Below are 22,686 nucleotides of genomic sequence, written 5' to 3' on the forward strand. Positions count from 1 at the left end.
TGTGTTTATAGGCTCACTAGAATATTTTATTTGAAAATGTTCGGCCACACACACATAAGCATAGGTTTACTAAAGATTTGACTGGACTGTACAAAATATACTGTTTAATAAACTATTTGAAATAATGTATAAAAATAAGGGAGATATATCAAGTGGTTTTTTTTTTTTTTTAATAAAAATAAATATTTTGCGTTCTTATAATTTACGCAAATATTTCATTTTGAGGGCCATTTTCAACGAGTTGTAAATAACTCACTATTAGAAAATGGAAATCAAGTTGGGGTAGAGTGGGATTCGAACCACGGATCTTTGATCCGTGAGTCTGAGACACTAGCCACGGGACCACAACCCGATAAGTCTTGTTTTCTATGTACACTCGAGTGACGTCATAGTGGCTACACAAGATTTAAGCAAGGTTCCCGGTTAAACTCCCAATTTGGTAACCATAAAATGTTTTTTCACTGTGCAACAATTATTTTTGATCAGGTAGTATTACACACAATAAACTGAACTAACAAAAAAAGTATTTTATTTCAATGTAAAAATAACATTTTGATTAAATAACAACTTCGGGTAATCGAAGAAGATAAGTCCGCCTCGTAGCGTAGTGGTTGGGGCGTTCGTTGCTTGAGGTCCTAGGTTCGGTTCCTGGCAGGTTCTACCCTGCAATATTTCACTATTCCTGAATTGGACTTTGAGTGTAGGACTGATCACTTTCACATAACAGTTGACCGAGGTACGCTGCATTTGATGTTCCGATGTAGTGGCCTATGCATTACAGGATGGGGAAATGAAAATGAAAAGTGAACATTCAAAAGGTTTACCTATTTAATATTTGAATTAAATAGATTGTCGAAAAGGCTCTTTTTAGTGCTAAAATTATTAAATAAATTTAAATCATAACAAAATTGATACAGATATAACGTAATCGGAGTACCGATGCAGTCCCGTGTTGCAGTACCACTGAGTGCATAGGGAAATGATAAAGGTGATGAGTAAATACGGTAACATATTTTCAGTTCTATTTTCCCAAGCCATAACTACATCAGTACATATTTAACATATTTTATATCATGCCACACAGATTAGAAATTTTCTAGTCATTTGAGTCTCACATTTCCTTCTCAAGATGAAATTAATGGAATGACAGTGACTAAATGATTAGTAAATAAATTATAATTTGAACTAATTCATTTGGTACGAGGTTTGATCATTTCGTCTATTGCTGATTGGTCATTTGCATTCGGTAAGAAGTTGAAACAATTTGTCCATGGCTGATTGGTCTATTGTAATCCAAATGAATTCATTTGGTCGAGTTGGATCAATTTTGGTGATTTCAATTTTTATGAAGATTATTTTCATTAAAATAATGACTCTTTTTTCCTTCCTAAAATGACAATGCATTCTTGTGTCAATAGCAGTCCATACTATTGATATCTGTCGGTTCGTATACGGCGAGAATATCTTCGATCAAAGAGTTAATATCAGTTGAAATTCCAGTCCTCCATGCTTTCTTATCTGCAATAATTTTTCCATAATTGTTGGCTCGAACCGTTTTCAAAAACACTTCAGGCTCCACAAACATATTACTGATGTCTTTAACACCGTTAGTCTTAGCAAAATCATATTTATTGTTTTTTTCTTGTTGGTTTACCTTCATCTGATTGTTGTAGACGTTGGCCAAGAGATTGACATCGTCCGAGCATACGATGGATTCAATAACAGTGTCAGAATTAGCGTCGTTGTGAAATGATATGCAAATTTCCGTAGCGGCAACGTCATTTCTGACGTCGGCCTTATTTCTGAAGTGACTAATTTGCGTTATTCCTTTGTCTGTTTTGAAAAAGTTTTCATCCATGACTGGTCTTTTTATGACAGCTGATGTGTCTAAGATCGATGTTACGTCGATGCAGTTATACTTTTCGAGGAGTTTCATAAAATCGGAGATTATTTCAAATGATTTCTCCATAACTTCGATATCAGACTCGTCGTTCATGCAACCGAGTAGGGCCCCCAAGCCTCCTCTTAAAGCTAGTTCGTTTAAAATCTTCATTAACCTTGTTTTGATTTCTCTATCATTGAGTTGTACAATCTTTCTGTTTTCTTTGGAGAATGTGACAGAAGGAAAAACGCCGTCTATCATTCCTTGATGGCACATCTGACTGATGATTACTTTCTTCCAGAAGTCTAGGGCGGTGAGTTGGACTTCCCAATGCAGATCTTTGACAGCGGAGTGGAACATGGTTATAAAGATATCGTCCAGAGTACTGGCAGCAAACTTCTTTCCTTGGTACATATTGGTAACAACCTTGGCAGCCTCTTTTCGTACCAAACCTTCGGATTCTTCGTACAGAATTTTCATCATTTTAGCCTGTTAAAATAAAATAACAGGTTTTAAGAACAATTTTTAAAATGCATAAGTAAACAATTCGCATTCCCCCCCATCAAGGGTGCCATAAGTAAAAAAAAAAAAAAAACTGTGTTTTGTATGAGTATGACATTTAATAGAATTTGGAAAGTACCAAACTGCTTTAACTAAAAAGTTTAAAACCGCATACGGGTGTACACAATGGCACTCTAACATTATATTTATTTATTAACTGTCAATATTTACAATTAAAGATACTTTTATAAATAATTGTTGCTATCAAATATATACTAAGGTATAATTATATTGAGTATACTGTTTTAATTGATCTGCGGTTAAAACTTGCAAATGTCAAATTCTTCAGTCATTTTTCTCAGTTTGACGCATTTTGAGTTTTGGCACTCTAGACAAGGGTTGGATATGCTCTGTAGCATTTTTATCGCATTCATACATTTCACATCACATTGCGACTTATTTAGACTACAAACACGAGAAGATTGAATATTTTAATAATTTATTTGTTTGACTTTATCGTTAATAAAAATTATATTTTCTCATAAAGTAAAGATAATGATTAAAACCCCTTTCATATAGTGTATTCTTGCCCCTCAATTGACAACTGTAGTCACGTTGATCATAAAAGCTTTGTCACGTTGATCATAAATTAGCTTGTATACATAATTTCAATACGTTTTTGATTAAAAAAATTAACCTGTATTGGGTGTGCGCATATTTTGTTAATTAAAAAAAATGATTATATTTTGTACTAGTTCAGTATGTATATATACATACATGTAATTTTTAAACTTTTTAAATTTTCTTTCCCAGATTGCATAATGTAAACATCATTTTGAATTTATTTCCATGTCTAGTATTCTGTTTATTTTGTTATTTTTAAGTATTTTTCATACCCTTTTTAATTTGTAGTATATCATAATTTTAATTTTTCTGCTTTTGTAAATAATATTATAGTTTAAAATATAAAAACGTCTTTAAATAAATTTGTCATCTGTATGTCCCTAAATGAATTTTTTTTTAAAAACTCCTTGGGAATATTGTAAATAATTATGTATAATATGTTTTCAATTTAATAAAGAAAAAGAAAAAAAAACAGCTTTCTAATTTATTTATTTGCTTTACCACTAATTTTTTCGTACAAGGGGGTTAATTATTCGAATGAAGTCACAAGCTCTACTCTATTGAGTGTGTAGTGCGAGTAGAACTTCCATCAAGCAATTAATATTGCTGTTTTGACAATAAAGTTAGTTACCGGTAGATCAAGATACTTCAGGTGATTGTCCCAAACTACTTTGATTCGGACCATTGAAGAAATACACTTCAGAGCAGTAGCTCGTACGTAGGGTTCAGAATCTTCCACAGCCAGAGTGATGACCAGCTCTGGGAGCTCATTTTCAGTTATCTGCTGTTGAAACGGAGGGAACTCTAAAATAAATAAATAAAAACATCGGTTTCATGATTGAAATTATTGATCAAAAATGTTTTGAGTACGTCCAAATGTTTGTAGATGGTTGATTTCACTTCCTAGGGTTATTAAGATGTAAATTTATTGCAACAGAGAGGGAAAAAAATTATGAGAAGGGAATTTCACCGGCATCAATAAAGGTTTCAGCTCTTTTGCTTCACAAAAGTCAACAGATGAAAGAGTTGAGGAAATGATGTTTAAACATGGGCAGAATGGTGAATGTTACACAGTGTGTAAAGTGGCCACTTAAACCAGCCAATGACAGGTCATAAGCCCCATAATGCCTAGACTTTTATATTCCCTTCTCAAAAATGTTTTCCCTCTCTGTTAAAATAAATTTTAATTTAGTATTTTTTAATATCAATGCTATAATTTTAAGTTTTGTTATTATACCACCATGACATCACAAGTTCAATTCGGTGAGTATTTCAGACATTTGAAAGAAGAATCCAGTACCTGTCAAAACACATCAAACGTTAAAAAACATTGCTACCTGGAAGCCGGAAATCTATAGCGACACATAATTAATTGATTTTTGTTTGTACACTTGAACCTGTGACATTTCAAAGTAGTTCCATTAGTAGTGAACCGTTTTTATGAATACTTTAATACATTTTTGAGAAACTTCACGGTACAATTAAATGCACTAGTTTTTACCTCGTTTAAGAAAACATTTTTTTTATATTCAATTCCCAGTAACACTGAACTTCATTATTAGGAGCAAGCAGCTATCAGCTGATATACCCCTACCGAGTCTTTATGGTAAGCTTATTTCACTTCCTATGTATGTCCAATTTGTTTTTCAATGAATTAACACATGGTGCGAAACTATTTCTTGAAGCGGACCATTCCACGCACCCACAGATCTGCCAGAGATAAAATACTAGCCGGATTGAAGTTGGCTTCTCTGATTTCATAAAATACTATCTCAGTTGCATATTACGGCTATATGAGAAAATTTCATCAAGTTTGCAGTCGTAATGCTCGTGCATTTGATAAATTCCAATAAGTTCACCTCTTGCGTTTCTCTGTTCTAGTGTGGTCAGGTCAAGTATTTATTTATTCATTCAAAATTACACTTGTTTAAATATTAATGAGCTTATTAAGGTATTTTAGGCTGTGCCCGTGTCAAGCCATAATAATTAACAATAAAAAATACATAGTAAAATTAATTTAAGTAAATTATAATGACATGTGATGCAATAGAACAACAATCCAGAAAAACAAGGTATAAATACAAAATAATAAAATTCCGAAGAAGACAATGTAAAAAAATAATCAGATATAAATATTAAAACATAAATTATACAAATTTAAACTCATACAGAAGACTGCTGCAAGATATTGCATAAATTTATATACTATTAAGCGTGTTGTCCAGATGTCCCTTGAAATATATGTATGTTTATGTAATAATATTTCATTTTTGCTATTATTTAATTATGTATGTGCTTTCGCTTTCCATTATGTTGTATTCCAACTCAACACAGGGCTTGGGATACATTGTTATTATATTTTTTTGTTATATGTATGTATTTGTATGAATAAATAAAATCAATAAATAAATAAATATGTTACACTTATTTGTTAATAAATTTGTATAAACCACTTAATTTTTTTTAATTACATTTTGACCGGTTTCGAGGTTGCTACCTCATCGTCAGGAATTTAACTAACTTATAATTACACAAAGTTTATACAAATTTATTAACAAATAAGTGTAAAATGTCATACCACAAAGTGACAAATGTTTTTGATAACAATAAATAAATATGTAATAATTAATTTATTTTGTTTTTTGTAATTATGTAATCAAATATACAAAATAATAGTATCATTAAAATCAATAGAGAAAAAAATAATATAAAAACATAGTTGAAATGATAATAGAGATATGTTTTCTAGAAACTCAAACTATGCTATAGTAAGAAATGAGAGTGATAAATAATATGCCAAATAACAGTGAGTACTAAATTAAATAAGACAAAAATACATAATGAAAAAATATCAAGATATTTAAAAAGCAAATAAATGTATGGAAGAAACGTAGATTAGTAAATTTTCGCTAATCTCGAACATTAAAAAGATTGACAACCTTGTCCCTATTGATGTGCAGCAACCAATTGTAAACATTTTTATTAAATACATTGGAACTTGTAGAGTTCTTTATGGCTGTCGGAAGTAGATTAAACAATTTAGGAGCCAGGAAAATAAAGTTTCTTTGAGCTAGCTTTCAGTGAGTGGTAGGGCCAAGGTAATTAATCCTTCCCGCTGATTGCGTCTGTATATTTTGCTGTGTCCTGACTTTATCTACAGATTTCCAGAACTTCACAAGTGCCTCATTAACAAATAGCTGCCGCACATCTAGAACTCTACAATTTTTGAACAGTATTTTTGAAGGATAGCGTAAAGGAACTATGTGTTTATTTTAGTAAAAATATGGTAATAATCCTTACTACTTTCTCCAACATCCACAACAACGCACAGAAGTTCCATGGCGGAGTCTCTGATTCCCCAGTTCAGATCATGTAGCTTAGTAAAGATATTTTTCCCAATTTCTTCTATTATGGATCCTTGGGCTGTGTTCATCAATAAGGCTAAGTTTGGAGATAAAAATTTCTTTATTGTGAGCTGCGCCAGTTTAAACGCCAGAATGCTTAGCTGAAAAAAAGATATTGCTATATAAAGACTTAAAAAAAAAAAAAAATTTTTTAATAAAGAACATAAATTTATAAACAGAACATCCAAAAAAATTAGAGATTAAATCAGCAAAGGACTGGGACCCTCTCGAAACCGACGATATTTACAAACTAATGATATTCTGGTATTGAACTGGTACATATACTGACTTGAATTGAACTGGGACATATACTGAACTGGTATTCAGGTATAAAAAAAATAACATAAAAGCATAGACTGCGAAACAACACAGATTTCAAATTAACAAGCTCCATACATTAAGGCCTGTAACACGGTTTACATCCTAAGTACATAACGTTGCCTCAGAATAATAACGCATTACAGCATAGAGACGCCTTTTTTCTCTTTTGCATAGAACAAAAGCTTTATGTTCCTGATGGCTATTTCCAACAGTGTCAATGCAGGCTGTTTTACCTCCCGGCTTCCAGAACCAACCTGTCTCTGGTTATGCCGATTAGAAGAACAGTCAGGCAGCTGAACATTATCGAAAAGAGTATAAGAATGAAATTTTCTGTGTCTGTACTTTTTCCATTTTAAAAACATTATTTACTATATTTGTATTAAGTTAGTTCATAACATCTTATGAACTGATTTAAACTTTTATTAATATGACAATTTTTTATCAAAATTTCTCAATAACATATTTTTTCAAATTAATTTTAAATATTTAGTTTTTTTCTATCTCCTTTATTTCTTTAGGTAACTCATTGTACAGCTTCAATCCTTTGTACAATGAGTTTTGAGATTCTGTTTTTCTCCTCATTGGCAATCTTATCTTTGTTTACTCCTTGTTTCATATGTATATAATTTTGACATTGTTGGTTAAATTTTATTATTGTTTTTATTTTATTCATCTCCTTAATTATTTTATGCATAAAAATTGCTACATTATATTTAATTTGCTGCTTTACTGCTGTATATCGGACGTCTGAAGATGGCAGATAAAACTGGACAGTATTTTGGGTTATCGGACGATTCCAGCTCCCATACAAAAAAACTTTATCGAAAAAGCAAAACAATAGAGACACGCCAACGGTATATATGTATATTTTTTAAAGAAGAAAAATCGGTAAACATAAATAATTATTTAAAGTTTAGAAACATATACATACCTTAGGGTCCATATTACTGGTTTTTATTATACGTGTACAGAAATTATGTACACACAACACTTCAACAGACTCCTGCCAGGCGATACCGAAGTCCTCAATGTAAATATAAATTGCGTCTAATAATGTGTGGACAAGATTCACAGTTTCTTTATTATTGACACCTACAACCACATAGTTAGATATAACATTTTTCTCGTCGTACGAAGGGACGTAGTCTTGCAGGGCATAGAAGAAAGACTGGAAAATTAACACGGCTTGTGATTGGTTGAGATATTTTCTGAATATCACAGCGTGTTGAATAGCTTTGGTAATTACAGAGAGGTCATTTTTCTCTCTTATTAGATCACGGAATGAATACAACAGTCTCGTAGTGTGTTCGCATACGATAGATACTAGTTTATCAACATAGTTGTTCACAAACTCTGTTTGACAAAGTCTTAGAGAACACAGCATGGGCATTAAACACATGACTATTATTTGGTTCGTTAACTCCAAAGCCTTGCCATCTTTATCCAGCTCATACACTAAATTGTGATGAATGCGCACTTTTGCCATGAAAATAAAAGCAAAACTGCTGATTTCAAGGACATTTTCAGGATTCCGTTTAGAAATTAATGTTGTCATTGAATTGCAGTGAATCAAGCCGAACTCGAGAAGTTCTTTTGTTGTTATTTCCATTATGCGATCAGTGACAAATATTTTAGATAACATATGTAGATACAGCAATTTAGAGATATTTTCGAGAAGTTCTGTACTACGACAGAGTTGAATAAGATTGCACAAATGCCAATCCAAGTTAAACTTGGTGCTTAAGATCTCAATGATGATGTTAGATCGCCCGAAATGTTCCACATTATACATGACTTCATTTAAAATATTCAAAGATGGAAACAGGGCATGGTGCATTAAAGAGTTATCTTCGTCATCGATTAGCGTGCTCGACTTCCATCTGTTATCGAGAATAGGCGTAGTTATCACTTTGAGAATATTTTCGCACGCTTGCTCGTTGGATTGATCACTCAGTTTCCAAATAAGCGCCGAAAAGAATTTGCATCCCGCTCTCGAGAAGTAAATGGTTTGGTTTTGCTGACATAATTCGACACAGTCCATCCATTTACCACTTTCGTACAGCCACTGCACCCCTAAATCGTGTAAGGTCATTGCAGTCATGATCTCCAAGAGTGCAAGCTTGAAGGAGGGATTTTTTTCTGTCTTAAGGTCGAAAGATTCAAAGATATTCTTGTAAACATTGTTCATCAGGAACTTTGGAAATAGTGACTTGTTCTCGGTGGCCTTGGCAGTCAATCGGAGTATAAAAGATTTTATAAATTGATTAGCATCTTTGAGTGACCCGTTCCATTCTGAAGAGTAGTAAATAATCCATTCTGCTACGGAGGGTAACATTATCAGAGTATCAATGGAGCCTAAAAAATTAAAGAATAAAGGTTTTTAACAAAAGCCTCGTTGAACACTCTAAAAACTTCTAATAAAACGTTAGTAAAGACAAAAGGGCAATTTAACTAATCAAGTGAAACTTGATGTTACACATGACATTTCTGTAAAACTTTGAAAAAATCAAGTGCGTAATAAGCACGTAACTATCAATCGAACTACCGAAGCAATCAAATAAGTTGTGTAATTAGTTTAAAATTAAAAGAATGTAAATACCTGCTATTTTATCTGTCGACAAATGAGTCAAAAGACTCTCAAAACAAAAGTTCCCGCTGGGATTATACCCAGGCGCAGATAACTTGCAGAACACATCTTTAAGCTTAGTATTTAGAGTTATACTATCCATATTTATAGTGTTAAAAAAATATTTTGTTACTGTTCTCTCTTCATTTTTCGAAATCAATTGTTGAAATATTCAACATCTGTCATTGGCGGTGTTGTTACAAATGCGTATATTTACTCAATAGGCACTGAATTTACTTGTAAATCCGTCATTTTAAGTAGTCTACTATAATATGTATTATTATTTTAGGTAGAATATACTGAGCAAAAGCATGTATCGAAATAAGAGTTGAAGTCAAATGTCAAAAACAATCCAAATTAGACCGATAGCAGATGACATGGTTGATATCACAGATTACAGATATCTTTAGATAGGAAACTATGGTACTATATCTAAGCACTTTGGGCGTCGATCGCAGCGCTGTTTAGTGTGGCATACAAGAAGCTTTGACGATGGCGCGAAAATTCAAATCACTGCGTTGCATCGTATATTGATATTTATTGTACAATATCAATACAAAATTGCTTAATTAAATACAAGTATTAGCGCGCAATTTAATTTTTCTGTCCTGTATTTAAAAAAACAATTTTATATTGATATTGCACATTAAATTTATTATGGAATAGGAATACATAAATAAAAATTTAAAAAACATTTTTAATAGTTTTATTTTACTGTTAAAATAAATCCCTCGATTCTATTAGAAAGAATCGAGAAAGAAAACTGACACTCGTAAAATAATATTATATACATGTGTGGTTAGTATATTGGATTATCAAAAATAACAAAATTGTGCAGCATTGTGATCAGCATTGGATCCCTGCTATTCCTGGATGAAAAATATTTTCTTCGTGAAGATTAAGAGACATGGCATCAACAATCACCATTCTGAAACAAAAGAATATTATTAATGGTGGATAATTTATTTTATTTCACATTGACATTTCTAGGCTGCTGCTTAGGAATAAAACAGGAAGGAAGCATTTATAAGGTTACTAAAGAATAAAATGAAGTGCTAATATGCTAATATTGGATTATCAAAAATAACAATTGAGTATTATTTAAAAATTGTGCAGCATTGTGATCAGTATTGGATCCCTTCTATTCCTGGATGAAAAATATTTTCTTCCTGCACATTAAGATCCATGGCATCAACAATCACCATTCTGAAACAAAAGAACATTATTAATGGTGGATAATTTATTTTATTTCACATTGACATTTTTAGGCTGCTGCTTAGGAATAAAGCAGGAAGGAAGCACTTATAAGCTTATTAAGTAATGAAATGAAGTTCTAATATGGTAGGTAAGAAGAAAAGGGTATGCATGTATCTACTCTACTGTCTGCGCTTCTTATTCTTAAGTCTTTTATTATAACACTTTCTAGCTTGTAATTTGAGAGGATCAACAATGCAAGACTCTAATTTTTTTCGCCCAGTTAATAGAAAGTTAATTTGTTTACACCAAGAAAAAATATATAATTGCAATACTAAGTTAACAATAAAATCAAAAAGGTGGCCTCTATGTGCTGGACAAGATAAACATGCTGAATTTAATTTAGATAGTACTATTTCCTTCAAACTCGACATAACATGAAACTTATGGCAAATAGTCGGTAAATTATTTTTGCAGTGATTGACAATGGTATTAAAAACTTTATAGATTTTGATTGTTGGGTGGATTAAAGTATTTGGACCACATGCCCTAGAAGTTATTAAACTATGCCCCGGTAACTGTGTTTCAGATTTAAGATCCAGTCTACATTCACAACAAGATCCAAATTTAGATAAAGCCCGTTTTGCCACATAACCAGCTATATATTTACAAACCGCAACATATTGACTACTTTTCTGTCTTGAAGAACTTGTTGGTAAGGAGTGATCATCAACATGAAATTGTTCCTGTACTTCGATGTCCGATGTTAAAAAAAGTTTTAATGAATCTAAAATTTCACCGTCATCATTTTCACAATTTGCTCCAATGGAGTGAGTATGAGATAAGTTTGATATGAGAAGCGACTTAAAAGCATCTATAAAATTTGAACTAGAGGGGTTTATGTTACGTGCACCCTGACTTCTTACCATGCCAAAAAAGTTTTCAATGGGGTCTTGGTTAAGGTTACGTGGAAGCACAAAAGTAAATTTATAACATGTAAGTAATTTATTACTCAAATATGATATTGCTTCCAAAGTTGTAATCCAGTTACGCACTGTAGGTGGTACTGATATTTTTTGGTTTTTGGAATCTACAAATTTTACTGATTTTAAGATGGAAATAGCTTCCTGCCAAAATTTCCAGTGGGGAGATGTTAATCTGACTCCACAACGGTATTTACAAATAATACTATTAGCATTGAGAGAACTGCCATTTAAACTGTCGAAAAGTTTATTTATAAATAAGATAAGATCAGCAGTCTGTGATGCCCCATTGTCAATATCATCCACAGTATCTGCCAAAGATTTCATGGTAGTTCCTACTGTCCTGCTGAATACCTGAGCAGCAACCTTGACCTTCATTTTTCTTAGTTTGTCGGGGAAAATATGACTATCAGTTAATTTGTGCATTTGGAAAAAGTCTACCCCTCTTGCTTGATCGTATGTGTATGATTGTACAATATGGGACCACTTTGCTATTTTTGATACAGAATTTTGAACAAAATGTACATCTTTTACTAGCATATTATTTCTAAATCCCTTCAAAAGATGTGGCACATCAAACATTTGTACAATTTCATGGCCTTCAATTTCAAACCCGTGAACTCTACATTCAGTACCACCCCGAAGGTACAATTCACGGGTTTCCTGTTTCAGGATATTTATTGCACCAACATTTGAGCTACCTTGGTCACAAATTATTGAAACTAATTCCAAATTGCTACGAAAGATATTTGAGATTATTGATTTTAAGATAACAACCAAATCTGAAGATTTAATGGGTCCTCCTGTAAAAACAAATGCTAATGGTTGTTTCCATTTATTATATAAACCCTGTAGCATAAAAACACAAACGTGATCAGCAAAAGCTGGAGTACGTTTTCCTTCACCCAAGTCTTGGAATCCCTCAATAAAATCTTTATGTTTTTTGTACATTAAATTCTGACTAATTGACATCTCGTCAAACATCAAAGAGCATATTCGAGCTTTAGCAGAAAGATTTTGGGCGACCTCTTCCAAATGTTTAAATATATGCAAATTGGTACCAGGATTAAATGGGATTTTATTTAGCATTGTCATCAATGTTTTTCTGGATGGTAAGGAAAATATGCTTGAAATATATTTATAACTTTTATAGCCCTGCTTCATTAATGACAATGCAAAAACCTTATCGTTAGTTGTATATCTACGGCCCTGTTTTGTCCGTTTCTGAAGCCTCAATTGAGACTTAAAAAAACGGTATGTGATTTTATTTAATTTATTTTTAAAGGATACATGGCGCTCTTTGTTTAATTTGAGTTCCATCTTTCTAATCTTCATCTCCATGTTTCTTCTAGCCTTTTTAAACTGCAAACATTTCTTGTAAAGCTTCCTTTTCCTGGGTGTTAAATTTTGAGATTGGGTTTCATTTACATCCTTCAAGATGTGGTCATATTTTCGTCCTGTAATATAATATTTCATAATGATGCATTAAGGGTCCCAACATCATAATATAATGAATGCCTAACTATTATTGCAAAGAATGATAAAATGTAAAGGGATGCTGTTTGGAAATAAGCAAAAAGAAATACTAGCAGTTGGTTCTATTTACAATATAAAATTTCACTTCCAAGTTTGTTAATGAAAGTTCTTGGTTGAAGTTCATTGTATTTTATATCTTTAATAAATTTGAGTAGTATTAGGGTAATTCAACGGATACTAACGTCATAATTGAGTCTTTTTCAATGTGTTTTATCTATATAATGTAAAAAAATATTTATTCTGTATATCTTCTTTAGTTTTTTATTGGCTTTTTTCACTCCTAACTGAGGTGTTCTAGCCAGTGTCAAGTTTGAGATTAACTTATTTAAATATTTACACATGTGTTAGTACTATACATACAAGTTAGCATGTTAGTATTTAATATTACATACATTTTACATAATATAAAACTTATTTACAACTTAATACCATTTATAGCTACATATTTACATAAATTTTTTAATATATTATTATTGGGTGGGAACAAAAGAGTTTAAATAGTAATAGGGAATGGGACGCTGATTTTGGAGAGGTCAGATAGGAACTCAGGATAACATTATATATATTGTGAAGACGTCGACTCCCAAAGATTGTACAAATTGCACACTAATGCATCTGTATTCTGTATATCACTGTACATTGAACAACGATTAAGGAAAAATTTCATAAAAACAATAATTCAATTAGGTAATTTTTTTGATTCCCGATAGTAAATAATATAAAAATTGCACCACAGCAGGACAAGAGGGCCCATTACAGTGATCAATTACAGAAAAATCATATTATAATTTTGTGTTCTCTCCGGGAATCGAACCCGGAACCTTCCGTGCGTAATTCAAGCGTCTTAACCACTTAATGTTTTTTAACACCTCATGAAGTTTTAATGACGAAAAATTTATGTCGCATTTTCATGGAAACATCCGTTAGCATTATTCATAAACTGCATGAACATGATAGAAACAAAGTATCTGTGGATATTATGTAGAACGAAATCTCTCTGTCCAAGAACCAAGAGAAAATGCATTATTGAATACATGTCATTTGATACTAACTTTTTGGTGTACTCTGCTGAGGTGCACTCGGACCAGAAATATGCAGTGGGCCTGATATGTCATCAGCGTTGATATCTAAAAACATTATTAATTAGTAATATGTGACAATGTGTCAATGAGTCGGACAAGTAACTGTATGTATACATTTTAAGTTCTTTGAAAACACAAACAGCTTTAATATGCCGATTTGCTGGAGAAAATTATGGGTCAGAAATTTGTTTCAACTGAGAGGGTCACTTTCATGGTCATGTCATACGATATATATGTGCTATAAACTTTTTAATAATTAAAAAAGGAACGGCCCACGCTCAGACGATGTAGTCTTGGTCGATCACAAAAACGGCATTTCTCAATTTGCAGAAAATGTATAAAATTAATAGAAAAATGTAAAGATTAAACAACCATAGTGACATTACACATCCCTGTTTCACGCCTTTTGAGATCGCAAACCAAGATGTAAATCTCCCATTAACTCTTACACACGCTGAACTCTCCTGAATTTATTTGTATTGTTTATTATTTTTTTCTTTTTAACAAAGAAACAAAGATGTTTCTCTTTCTCTTATATATAAATATGTATATTTGTAAATTTTTATTACAAAAATAAAAAAAATATTACTACAAACCAGAAATAGGTTGGATGAAAGTCGTACCACTGCAACTGGCAACGCCTTCCGGGAGTGCACAGGGGTGTTCTTCAGTAACAGCTATGCCTACTGTAATTCACAATAAAAATAAAATGAACATCATACCAGATAACATAATGCAAGAACTTCAGGAAAAACCTTGAAAGATCGAGTAAGGCTTGAACGAATAGAAAAGAATAAGCTGAGATGGTTACGTGTAGAAAGCATTAACGACAATATAATAACTGAGATAGTACATAAGTCTGAAAGAAGGGGTGTAAGGAAATGTGAAAATTATAGAAAATACTTATCCGAACTCGGTTCACCGAGTAAATAATGAGAACTATTTTCGTTGGATGGTGACTTGTTAAATCCTATAAAATAAATACAAATTACCAACACCACATTGCGAAAGCACATCCTTACAATTGAAAACACACCATGCCACGACCATAACGACAATATAATAAATGAGATTGTACATGTCTGAAAGAAGGGGTGTAAGGAAATGTGAAAATTATAGAAATACATACCCGAACTCTGTTCACCAAGTAAATAATGAAAACTATTTTCTTTGGATGGTGACTTGTTAAATTTGGATGGTTCCCTATGAGTTGTAAAGATTGTCAATAAAAATTTGCAGGGCAGACAAACAGGACAAATAAACGTGCAACATGAGACAAATTCTTGAAATAATTATGTATGAAATATCATGCAATTTACCTGGCAATCCAATGGTAGGCACAGAGCACAATAAAAGCTGGATGTCATTGTATTGGCTAAAGTTGAATGCGTTGAAGTGTTTAATGCACACAAAACAAAGTCGATTAATTTCGTCATCTGATAAATTCATAAATTTGGGACTTTGAACACGATTGATCCATTCTTTAAATAAATGTGGATATCGTTTCGGAAAACGATGTAGTTTTTTCGTAGAATTACAATTCGGTACGCAACAACTCGGCATTTCGAAGAAAAAAGTGTAAAAACACAGAGAGCAGTGTGACAGCGATTTCGAATGGAAACGGATAAATTGGCGGTTCGTCTAGAAGGACGCCGGCCGGCACGGCGTGGCTGGGCACACGCCGCCGACAGTTGCGCCACAAACTGTATTGATTTACTAGCAAGTGGCTTGTGCGACATCGGAAGAATGACTAGAATGTCTTGTATTGGCTGAAAACTGCCTGGTTGATATGAAACGAAACACATGTCAAACAACATTATTATTATAATTTATTACAATTTGGCAAACTTGACATTTGCGAACACTAGAAAGAAAAATATGAAGCAGTGTTGCCGCCTTGTCATTTACATTTCCGCTAAAAAATATATTTAATCCGTCAAATTCCCGTAATAACGGATTTCCGCGAGATGTTCCGCTGAATTTAATCACTTTTTTATGAATAAAACCACCACACGACACTAAAGTTTTTGCTAAAATTTTCATGTTCATTCTTAAAATGAAATTATTATCATTCCTTTTTCGCACCTAATGGTGTATAGTGCACTGAATTGGTACACCAATCGCAGGGTATCTTGATCATTTCTGTTACCTACGTGAAAGTATATATGTCAAAAATGAATGGTAACCTGAGACAAAGATGACCAAGGAAGATGTGGCATGATCAGATAAACCGAAATCTTAAGTCTGGTCATGTCAAAAGCAGACAGAACCGAAGGACATGTATGACAAGATGTATGAATGTGGAAGAAGCTTGGAATGTATGCCAGGATAGATGTGTGTGGTGGTCCATTTTCTCTGCCTACCCCTACGGGGAAATGGCGTGATGGTAGTAGTAGTATTAGTAGAAGATGATCAGTCTTACGTTTCAGGTACCAGTCCAGGGACTATGAAATATTTTAGTGTAAAAACACCTTTTTAAATAAATATATCATGTCAACCATGTACAGAATCAAATCCGAGACTTCTTGCATGGAACGCAAATGCGCTGACTACTACACCACGAGGAAATCAAATAAAACTGCAATAAAATTATTGAAGTTAGACTGAATCCTTTTCATCTTTACTTTCCGCCGCCGCCGCCGTTGTTGGTCATCAAACTCAAATGTAGTAGATAGTAGTAATTCCGAACTTTTATTTTATACATATCTTTTTCCTTCAATTCCGCCAGGAATTCCGTCATCTTGAAAATCCCGTCAAATACGAAATTATCCCGCCTCGAGGGCGCTCTAATCCGCTAGATATGACGGAAAATCCGTCAAGATCGCAACACTGATACAAGGTGACCTAATGCATAGAAATATTTACCACAAAAGACACAAAACGACATTTATGACAAGCATTGATTTATACACCGCAAATGTTTTTTTTAACATTCATAGACAATTGCAATACCAATGCAAAACTTTTCAAGGTTATGCTTGGCGGTTTTGTAAAACTTTTTGAATCTAATTTTCCGGAAAAAGCCAATGAAATACAAACGGGGAAAAATATGAAATAAATTATTACTGAAAGGGGTTCAATCAATTAAAAATATTTAACTGTTAGATTCTGCGACCTTGTCATAAGTATAAAGGTAGAATTACATTGTTGTGTAGTGTTGAGGTGTGATCTGTCGTAATGGCGAGTTAAGGTAGAATTATATTGTTGTGTCGTGTTGTGGAGTGGTGTGGTGTATTGAGGGCTCTTTTGTAGTTTTTATTGATCATTCATTGTGTTTGCTTACCTTGCCGGTTTGCGCAGTGGTAAACAGAGACTCAAAATGCATTAAGGAGACATTTCTAGAAACATTATGTTGTGGTGCGTTGTAAAGCTCCATTACTCTGGGTTTATCTACTCGAATCACACAATTCAAGTTAATAAATAATTAACTTCCTGGCAAATTTAGTCCTAGTCTTTAGTATTTTAATGATTTACCAAGCTATTCTGGAGGTTATTTAAATACCAAAATAATAAAGGAAATTAATTTAACCCTTTAACTGACGGGACTTCTAGATTTCATTATCCATTTGATTCAGAATGAAACTTATTGTCATCAGTTTTATGCAATGCTCCTACATATATTGTATATTTCTATAATGTATATGAAATGGTTCTTCTTCTTCTTTGGCTTTTTTCACCCCTAACTGGGGTGTTCTAGCCAGTGTCAAGTTTAATTTATCTTAAGCTAGGGTTTCCTAGGACAGCGGTGCCCGTATCTTAACGGCCGTAGTGAACGGTGATGCGGTGGACAGCCGTCGTAACGGTGACTAGAAAATGATTTCCTAGGAAAACGGTGTTAAATGGTGTTGATAACACCGTTTTCCCAGGAAACCACTCTCTAGTCCCCGTTACAACTGCTGTATACCGCATCACCGTTCACTACGGCCGTTAAGATACGGGCACCGCTGTCCTAGGAAACCCTAGCTTTATTGAAATATTTACACATGTGTTAGTACTATACATACAAGTTAGTGTGTTAGTATTTATATTACATACACTTTACATACTATATAACTTATTTACAACTTAATTCCATTTATAACTACATATTTACATAAAATTTCAAATATCTGTTTATTGGGTGGGGACAAGAGAGTTAAAATATTAGTGGGGAATGGGACGCTGATTTTGGAGAGGTCAGATAGGAACTCAGGATAACAATCATTTATGGGGCATCCAAAGAAAACATGATTCAGATCTTCCTCCTCAAGCTGACATTCGCACATGGCAGAGTCCCGGACATGGATTTTAAACAAATGAGAACTATTGCAACAATGTCCAATGCGCATTTTGCTTATAGAAGATGTCTCAAATTTGTTCAGAATCACTTTGGAGAACCAAGGCTTTTCTGTTACATTTGGTTTCAATTGGAAAAGGTGTCTTCCCTTGGCTTGGGAGGAGGCTACCCAATATTCTTGCCATGTGTGAAGTTGCTTCTCCTTTGTCATAGCGAGGAGATCACCTAGTGGTAGAAAATTACTATAGGCAGGATCCCCGGAATGGACCGCCTCCTTTGCCAACTCGTCCACCCTCTCGTTGCCAGGAATACCACAATGGCTAGGGATCCAAGACATAAAAATACTTTTATTGGATGCCTCTGATAAAGTAAGAAGAAATCGAGTTTCCACGCAAAGTTCGTCCTCGGGATATGAGGATGGGGGGGATTTGATTTTTCGTAAGGCACTCAGGGAATCCGACAGGATAAGAAACATGCTATATTGTGAGCTTAAAGCGTATTTGACAGCTTCTCGGATTGCGATACATTCCGCTGTAAATACGGATGCATTCTTGTGCAATTTGTACAACTTTTGATAGTCGTCGTCTTCACAATACATAGCCGCACCCGTGTGGGTTGGCGAATCTGACCGAGATCCATCAGTGTAGATAATTCTCCAACCTATCCACCTTGATGACCGAATACGGTTAAATGTACACCGGAGCTGTAGGTGGCTTTCAACTCCAAATGTGAGTTCAATATTTGGGGCGTATATAGAAAGTTTAAATGGAAAACGATATAAGGGGAAGAAGGTCTTTAGGGTTAATGTTAAATTCAAAAGATTTGTAAAAATTAAAGCTGTTGACAAGTAAAGGGAGCAGTTTATGGGACCAGAAAAATGATGACTTCACACTGTCAGAGAGGGATTTTACTTTTTTGAGGAGCAGGTTACTCTTTTGGACGGAGCATTTTAGCAAAAACCTTTCCGCCAAATATTGTCTTCTCATTCCGAGTGGGGCATCAGAGGCCTCTACTTGTAAAGCATTAATTGGAGAGGACTTCATAGCTCCGATGACTAGTCTCAGACTTTGGGATTGAATCCGGTCGAGTCTTTGGAGATTCTTTTTTGAACATGGTTCTAAAAGGAACGAGGCATAATCGAGATGGCTCCGGATATACACAGTATAAAAAAGTCTCTGTATAAAAGGGTGGCTCCCCTACCATACTTGCGAGACTGCTCTTAACGTATTCAATCCGGCTTGACACTTGTTTACTATATGATTTATGTATAAGTTCCATGTAAGATGAGTGTCCAGAATTACTCCCAAGAACTTAATCTGAGTCATAAAAGGGGCTATCTCATCTCCATGCTGAATTTTTATGGTTGGGATTTTCCGATGTCTACAGAAGGTTATGGCATTACTTTTACCAGTCGACAGGTCTAAGCCATGATCCACTAACCAATTCCTGATATTTCTCATGGCTAAATTTAGTACATTTACCAGATTCTTTGGGTCCTTCCCATATGCATACATGAAGAAGTCGTCCGCGTACTGAAGCAAACTTGTCTCTGAGGAAACAATTCCGCCGATATCATGCGTATAGATATTGAAGAGTATATGAAATGGTTGTTACAGCTTGTTTTCAAAATTCGATTTCTTTTTATTAAATAATTGAAAACCTTAGATATTTTTTAATTTGTTGATTTGTGTATTTTTATTTTATTTTCTCACTCAAACATATTTGACAATTGTTCATTTTGATAATAATAATTTAATTGAATACATTATTTATTATATTAATTTTACGTTTTTCAAATTATTTTAACGGGATATTATTTATGTTCATAACTGAAGTAAGTATTATTTTCAAATTTTAAAATGCTTTATCGATTATTACACATTTTATTGTTGTTCACATACAATTAGTGAAAGATGTTTAATGTTTTTATTTTATGAAGTATAGTTATATATTTATATTTTTTATTGTATGTGAACCAAAAATAAATCACATACGTCTGAAAATAAATTTTTAAAAATACTTATAAAAAAATAAAAAACATTTAAGTTGATATAAAAATGTATTTATTGATAAATCAGGTATAAATATTGCTACTTCATATAAAAAATCCACAATTTACATTTCCAATATTTTTCCATATTAATTATAAAATACTCTTCGTAAAAAAAAAACAAATTAAGGATGTTTTTTTTTTACTTTTGCTTATTCTTATTATACTAGTGAAATTTTGTTTAATCGAGGTTAATCAATAAATTAATAAAATAAATATTGTAGATTTCCTTGCTTACATTTATTTTTTATTATTTAGCAATCTACTGGTTTAAACTTAACATTAGATGTATTTCTTAATTTTCTGTACAAAATAAGTTGCACTATGTACAATGTTTAACTCATTATTTCTTCAAGGAATGTTTGGAAAAAAATATTTAGATACATATGATAGAAAGGCACTATGGTTTGTCAATGAAAATATTTACATGAGTTTTTTTTTTTCAAATCGACCTACGGACATTTTTCAATAACATGTTTTTATTCATATAAGATAATACAGTAATCAATCAGATTTTTTATTTATTCAATGTAGTCATTCTGCCTAACCATTTAGAACCAACACATTCAAAATGATCGGTATTTTATTTTCATGTTGCTTGATGTTTGTGTCTTCGAATCTTGTTAAATGGTGTATGAAACATTGGTCTCGGTAGTTCATGAGATGCCATTGGATCAGCATGTATCGGGGGCATCACCAAAGTTTTAAAATCAGATTTATCTTCTGGTTTTTCATTGAAATATGCCCATCTTGTGGGGCTGAAACCAAAATCAAAAATCCAATCAAGATAACTTGTTATTTCATGGAAACATGTACGATGTCAAAAGAACTAAAAAATATATAAATATTCGCAACAAAATTTAATTCTATGGTCCCACATGTAGCAACCTCTTTTGGCAAAAAGCAATGGAATGTAGAACACCCCAAAATATTCAACAATATAATGACAGATATTGAGGAATTAAAATATGAGACAAATTTCAAAAGACTACACGTAAATAATGTAGCCATTGAATAATGTATGTGAAAGACTATTAAAATTAATTGAATTAAGTCCCAAACTTATTTTATTCTAGGGAAGAGGAAAAATGGATCACTGTACAAATACACATATCGTCACCGTAAACTGTAAACCTCGTAACTCCACGAAAAGCAACTTTTCAGGAGAGACTTAAAATGTAATTTCTTAATTATTATTTTGATGAACAAGGATATTTCTAAAACACATTTTGTTTTTTACTTACAAACGAATGATAATTTTTCGTTTTTAATATTGTATAATTTTTCATTACCTTTATAGAACCAATAAACGAAGTTACGAGGTTTACACTTTAGAAAACCAAACTCGACTTAGAAGTTACTAGCTAGTAAGTCATAAAACAGTTTTATTTATTTGTTTCAGAGTTGAGAGAGAAAAGAATGCACCGGACTCTGATCTCCAGTCAATTGACATGAATTATTTGACATCACATCGTCTGACATCACATCATCTGACGTTCTTGGAAAAAATAGCCCAATTGAGAAAACTCAATTATAACAATAAAAAAATAAGTAAACAATACTACTCTATAGGAAAATTACAGTATTAACTTTGATTTTAAAACATCTGTCAAATTATTAGTTTTTTAGATTGTATTTGAGAATGTTGAAGAAGATAGTTGATTTGCACCAATAATTCACTTAAACATTTTACAAAGCTGTTTTAGACGCCCACTCTTGTAAAAGATATTTTTTAATGTAAAAATAAAAAAATCCAATTAAAAATATGGACTTGCAATAAACAAGACGCTAAAAAATTAAAAGATTTCAATACAAAATGGCCGGAAAAAAAGAAGTTACGAGTATTGCATTTTAACTGATAAACGTGATGGAGTTTGGAGGTTTGAATTTTGATGTCAAATCATCTAAAACTATTTTATGCATTGTCGAGGTCACGGAAGATGTAAAATAGTTTAAACATTCAAATGGTATTCAAATCTCATTTTTGTCAAAATCGGGAGTTATGAGTTTTACAGTCTAGGGTGACAATATACATTATTTAAAGTCCTAATAGAAAATGCCAAAATGTCATTTTTGACAATTTGTGAACTTACAAGTCTTAAATAAATATTATATTGTGAAAGTACATTTTTTTTTAGCTGTTTTTCTTCATTGATATAAAAACTAACTATAATCTACCTATAATAAAATGCATAACCTAACCAGAA

General features: G+C 32.7%; 3 protein-coding genes and 1 long non-coding RNA gene across 7 annotated transcripts in view; 1 reads left to right on the plus strand and 3 right to left on the minus strand.

The window, feature by feature from the left end:
• Window positions 1-507: 507 nt before the first annotated feature.
• Window positions 508-9,747, minus strand: LOC148278605 (integrator complex assembly factor Brat1). Its single transcript, XM_088231159.1, has 5 exons — window positions 9,332-9,747; window positions 7,664-9,087; window positions 6,308-6,512; window positions 3,639-3,811; window positions 508-2,371 (listed from the first exon to the last, which is right to left on the minus strand). Exons 1-5 carry the CDS (start codon window positions 9,459-9,461, stop codon window positions 1,412-1,414), a joined length of 2,892 nt encoding a protein of 963 aa, XP_088087285.1. The 5' UTR covers window positions 9,462-9,747; the 3' UTR covers window positions 508-1,411.
• A 301-nt stretch (window positions 9,748-10,048) lies between these two features.
• On the minus strand, window positions 10,049-15,909 carry LOC148278606 (uncharacterized). Of its 2 annotated transcripts, XM_088231153.1 has the most exons (5): window positions 15,473-15,908; window positions 14,750-14,839; window positions 14,124-14,198; window positions 12,826-12,992; window positions 10,049-10,564 (listed from the first exon to the last, which is right to left on the minus strand). In XM_088231153.1, the coding sequence occupies exons 1-5, from the start codon at window positions 15,714-15,716 to the stop codon at window positions 10,550-10,552; spliced, it is 591 nt and encodes a 196-aa protein (XP_088087279.1). In that variant the 5' UTR covers window positions 15,717-15,908; the 3' UTR covers window positions 10,049-10,549. The 2 variants fall into 2 exon arrangements, with proteins under 2 accessions (XP_088087279.1, XP_088087278.1); XM_088231152.1 differs by lacking the exon at window positions 10,049-10,564 and having other exon boundaries at window positions 10,594-12,992; window positions 15,473-15,909.
• A 1,154-nt stretch (window positions 15,910-17,063) lies between these two features.
• On the plus strand, window positions 17,064-22,650 carry LOC148278607 (uncharacterized). The gene is made up of 2 exons (XR_015823153.1): window positions 17,064-17,343; window positions 21,882-22,650. It is a non-coding gene; the product is annotated as an uncharacterized LOC148278607 (long non-coding RNA).
• Window positions 20,476-22,686, minus strand: part of LOC148278608 (uncharacterized) — a 79,198-nt gene continuing 76,987 nt past the window's right edge. For all 3 annotated transcript variants that reach the window (XM_088231163.1, XM_088231162.1, XM_088231164.1), the window contains one exon: window positions 20,476-21,237. In XM_088231163.1, the coding sequence (XP_088087289.1) occupies window positions 21,069-21,237 (169 nt within the window). In that variant the 3' untranslated portion in view covers window positions 20,476-21,068. The remainder of the gene's footprint in view (window positions 21,238-22,686) is intronic.

This window comes from Micrasema longulum, unplaced genomic scaffold, assembly GCF_059751315.1.
Source record: "Micrasema longulum isolate JH-2025_06_02 unplaced genomic scaffold, ASM5975131v1 h1tg000857l, whole genome shotgun sequence".
NCBI classification, from domain to species: Eukaryota; Metazoa; Arthropoda; class Insecta; order Trichoptera; family Brachycentridae; genus Micrasema; species Micrasema longulum.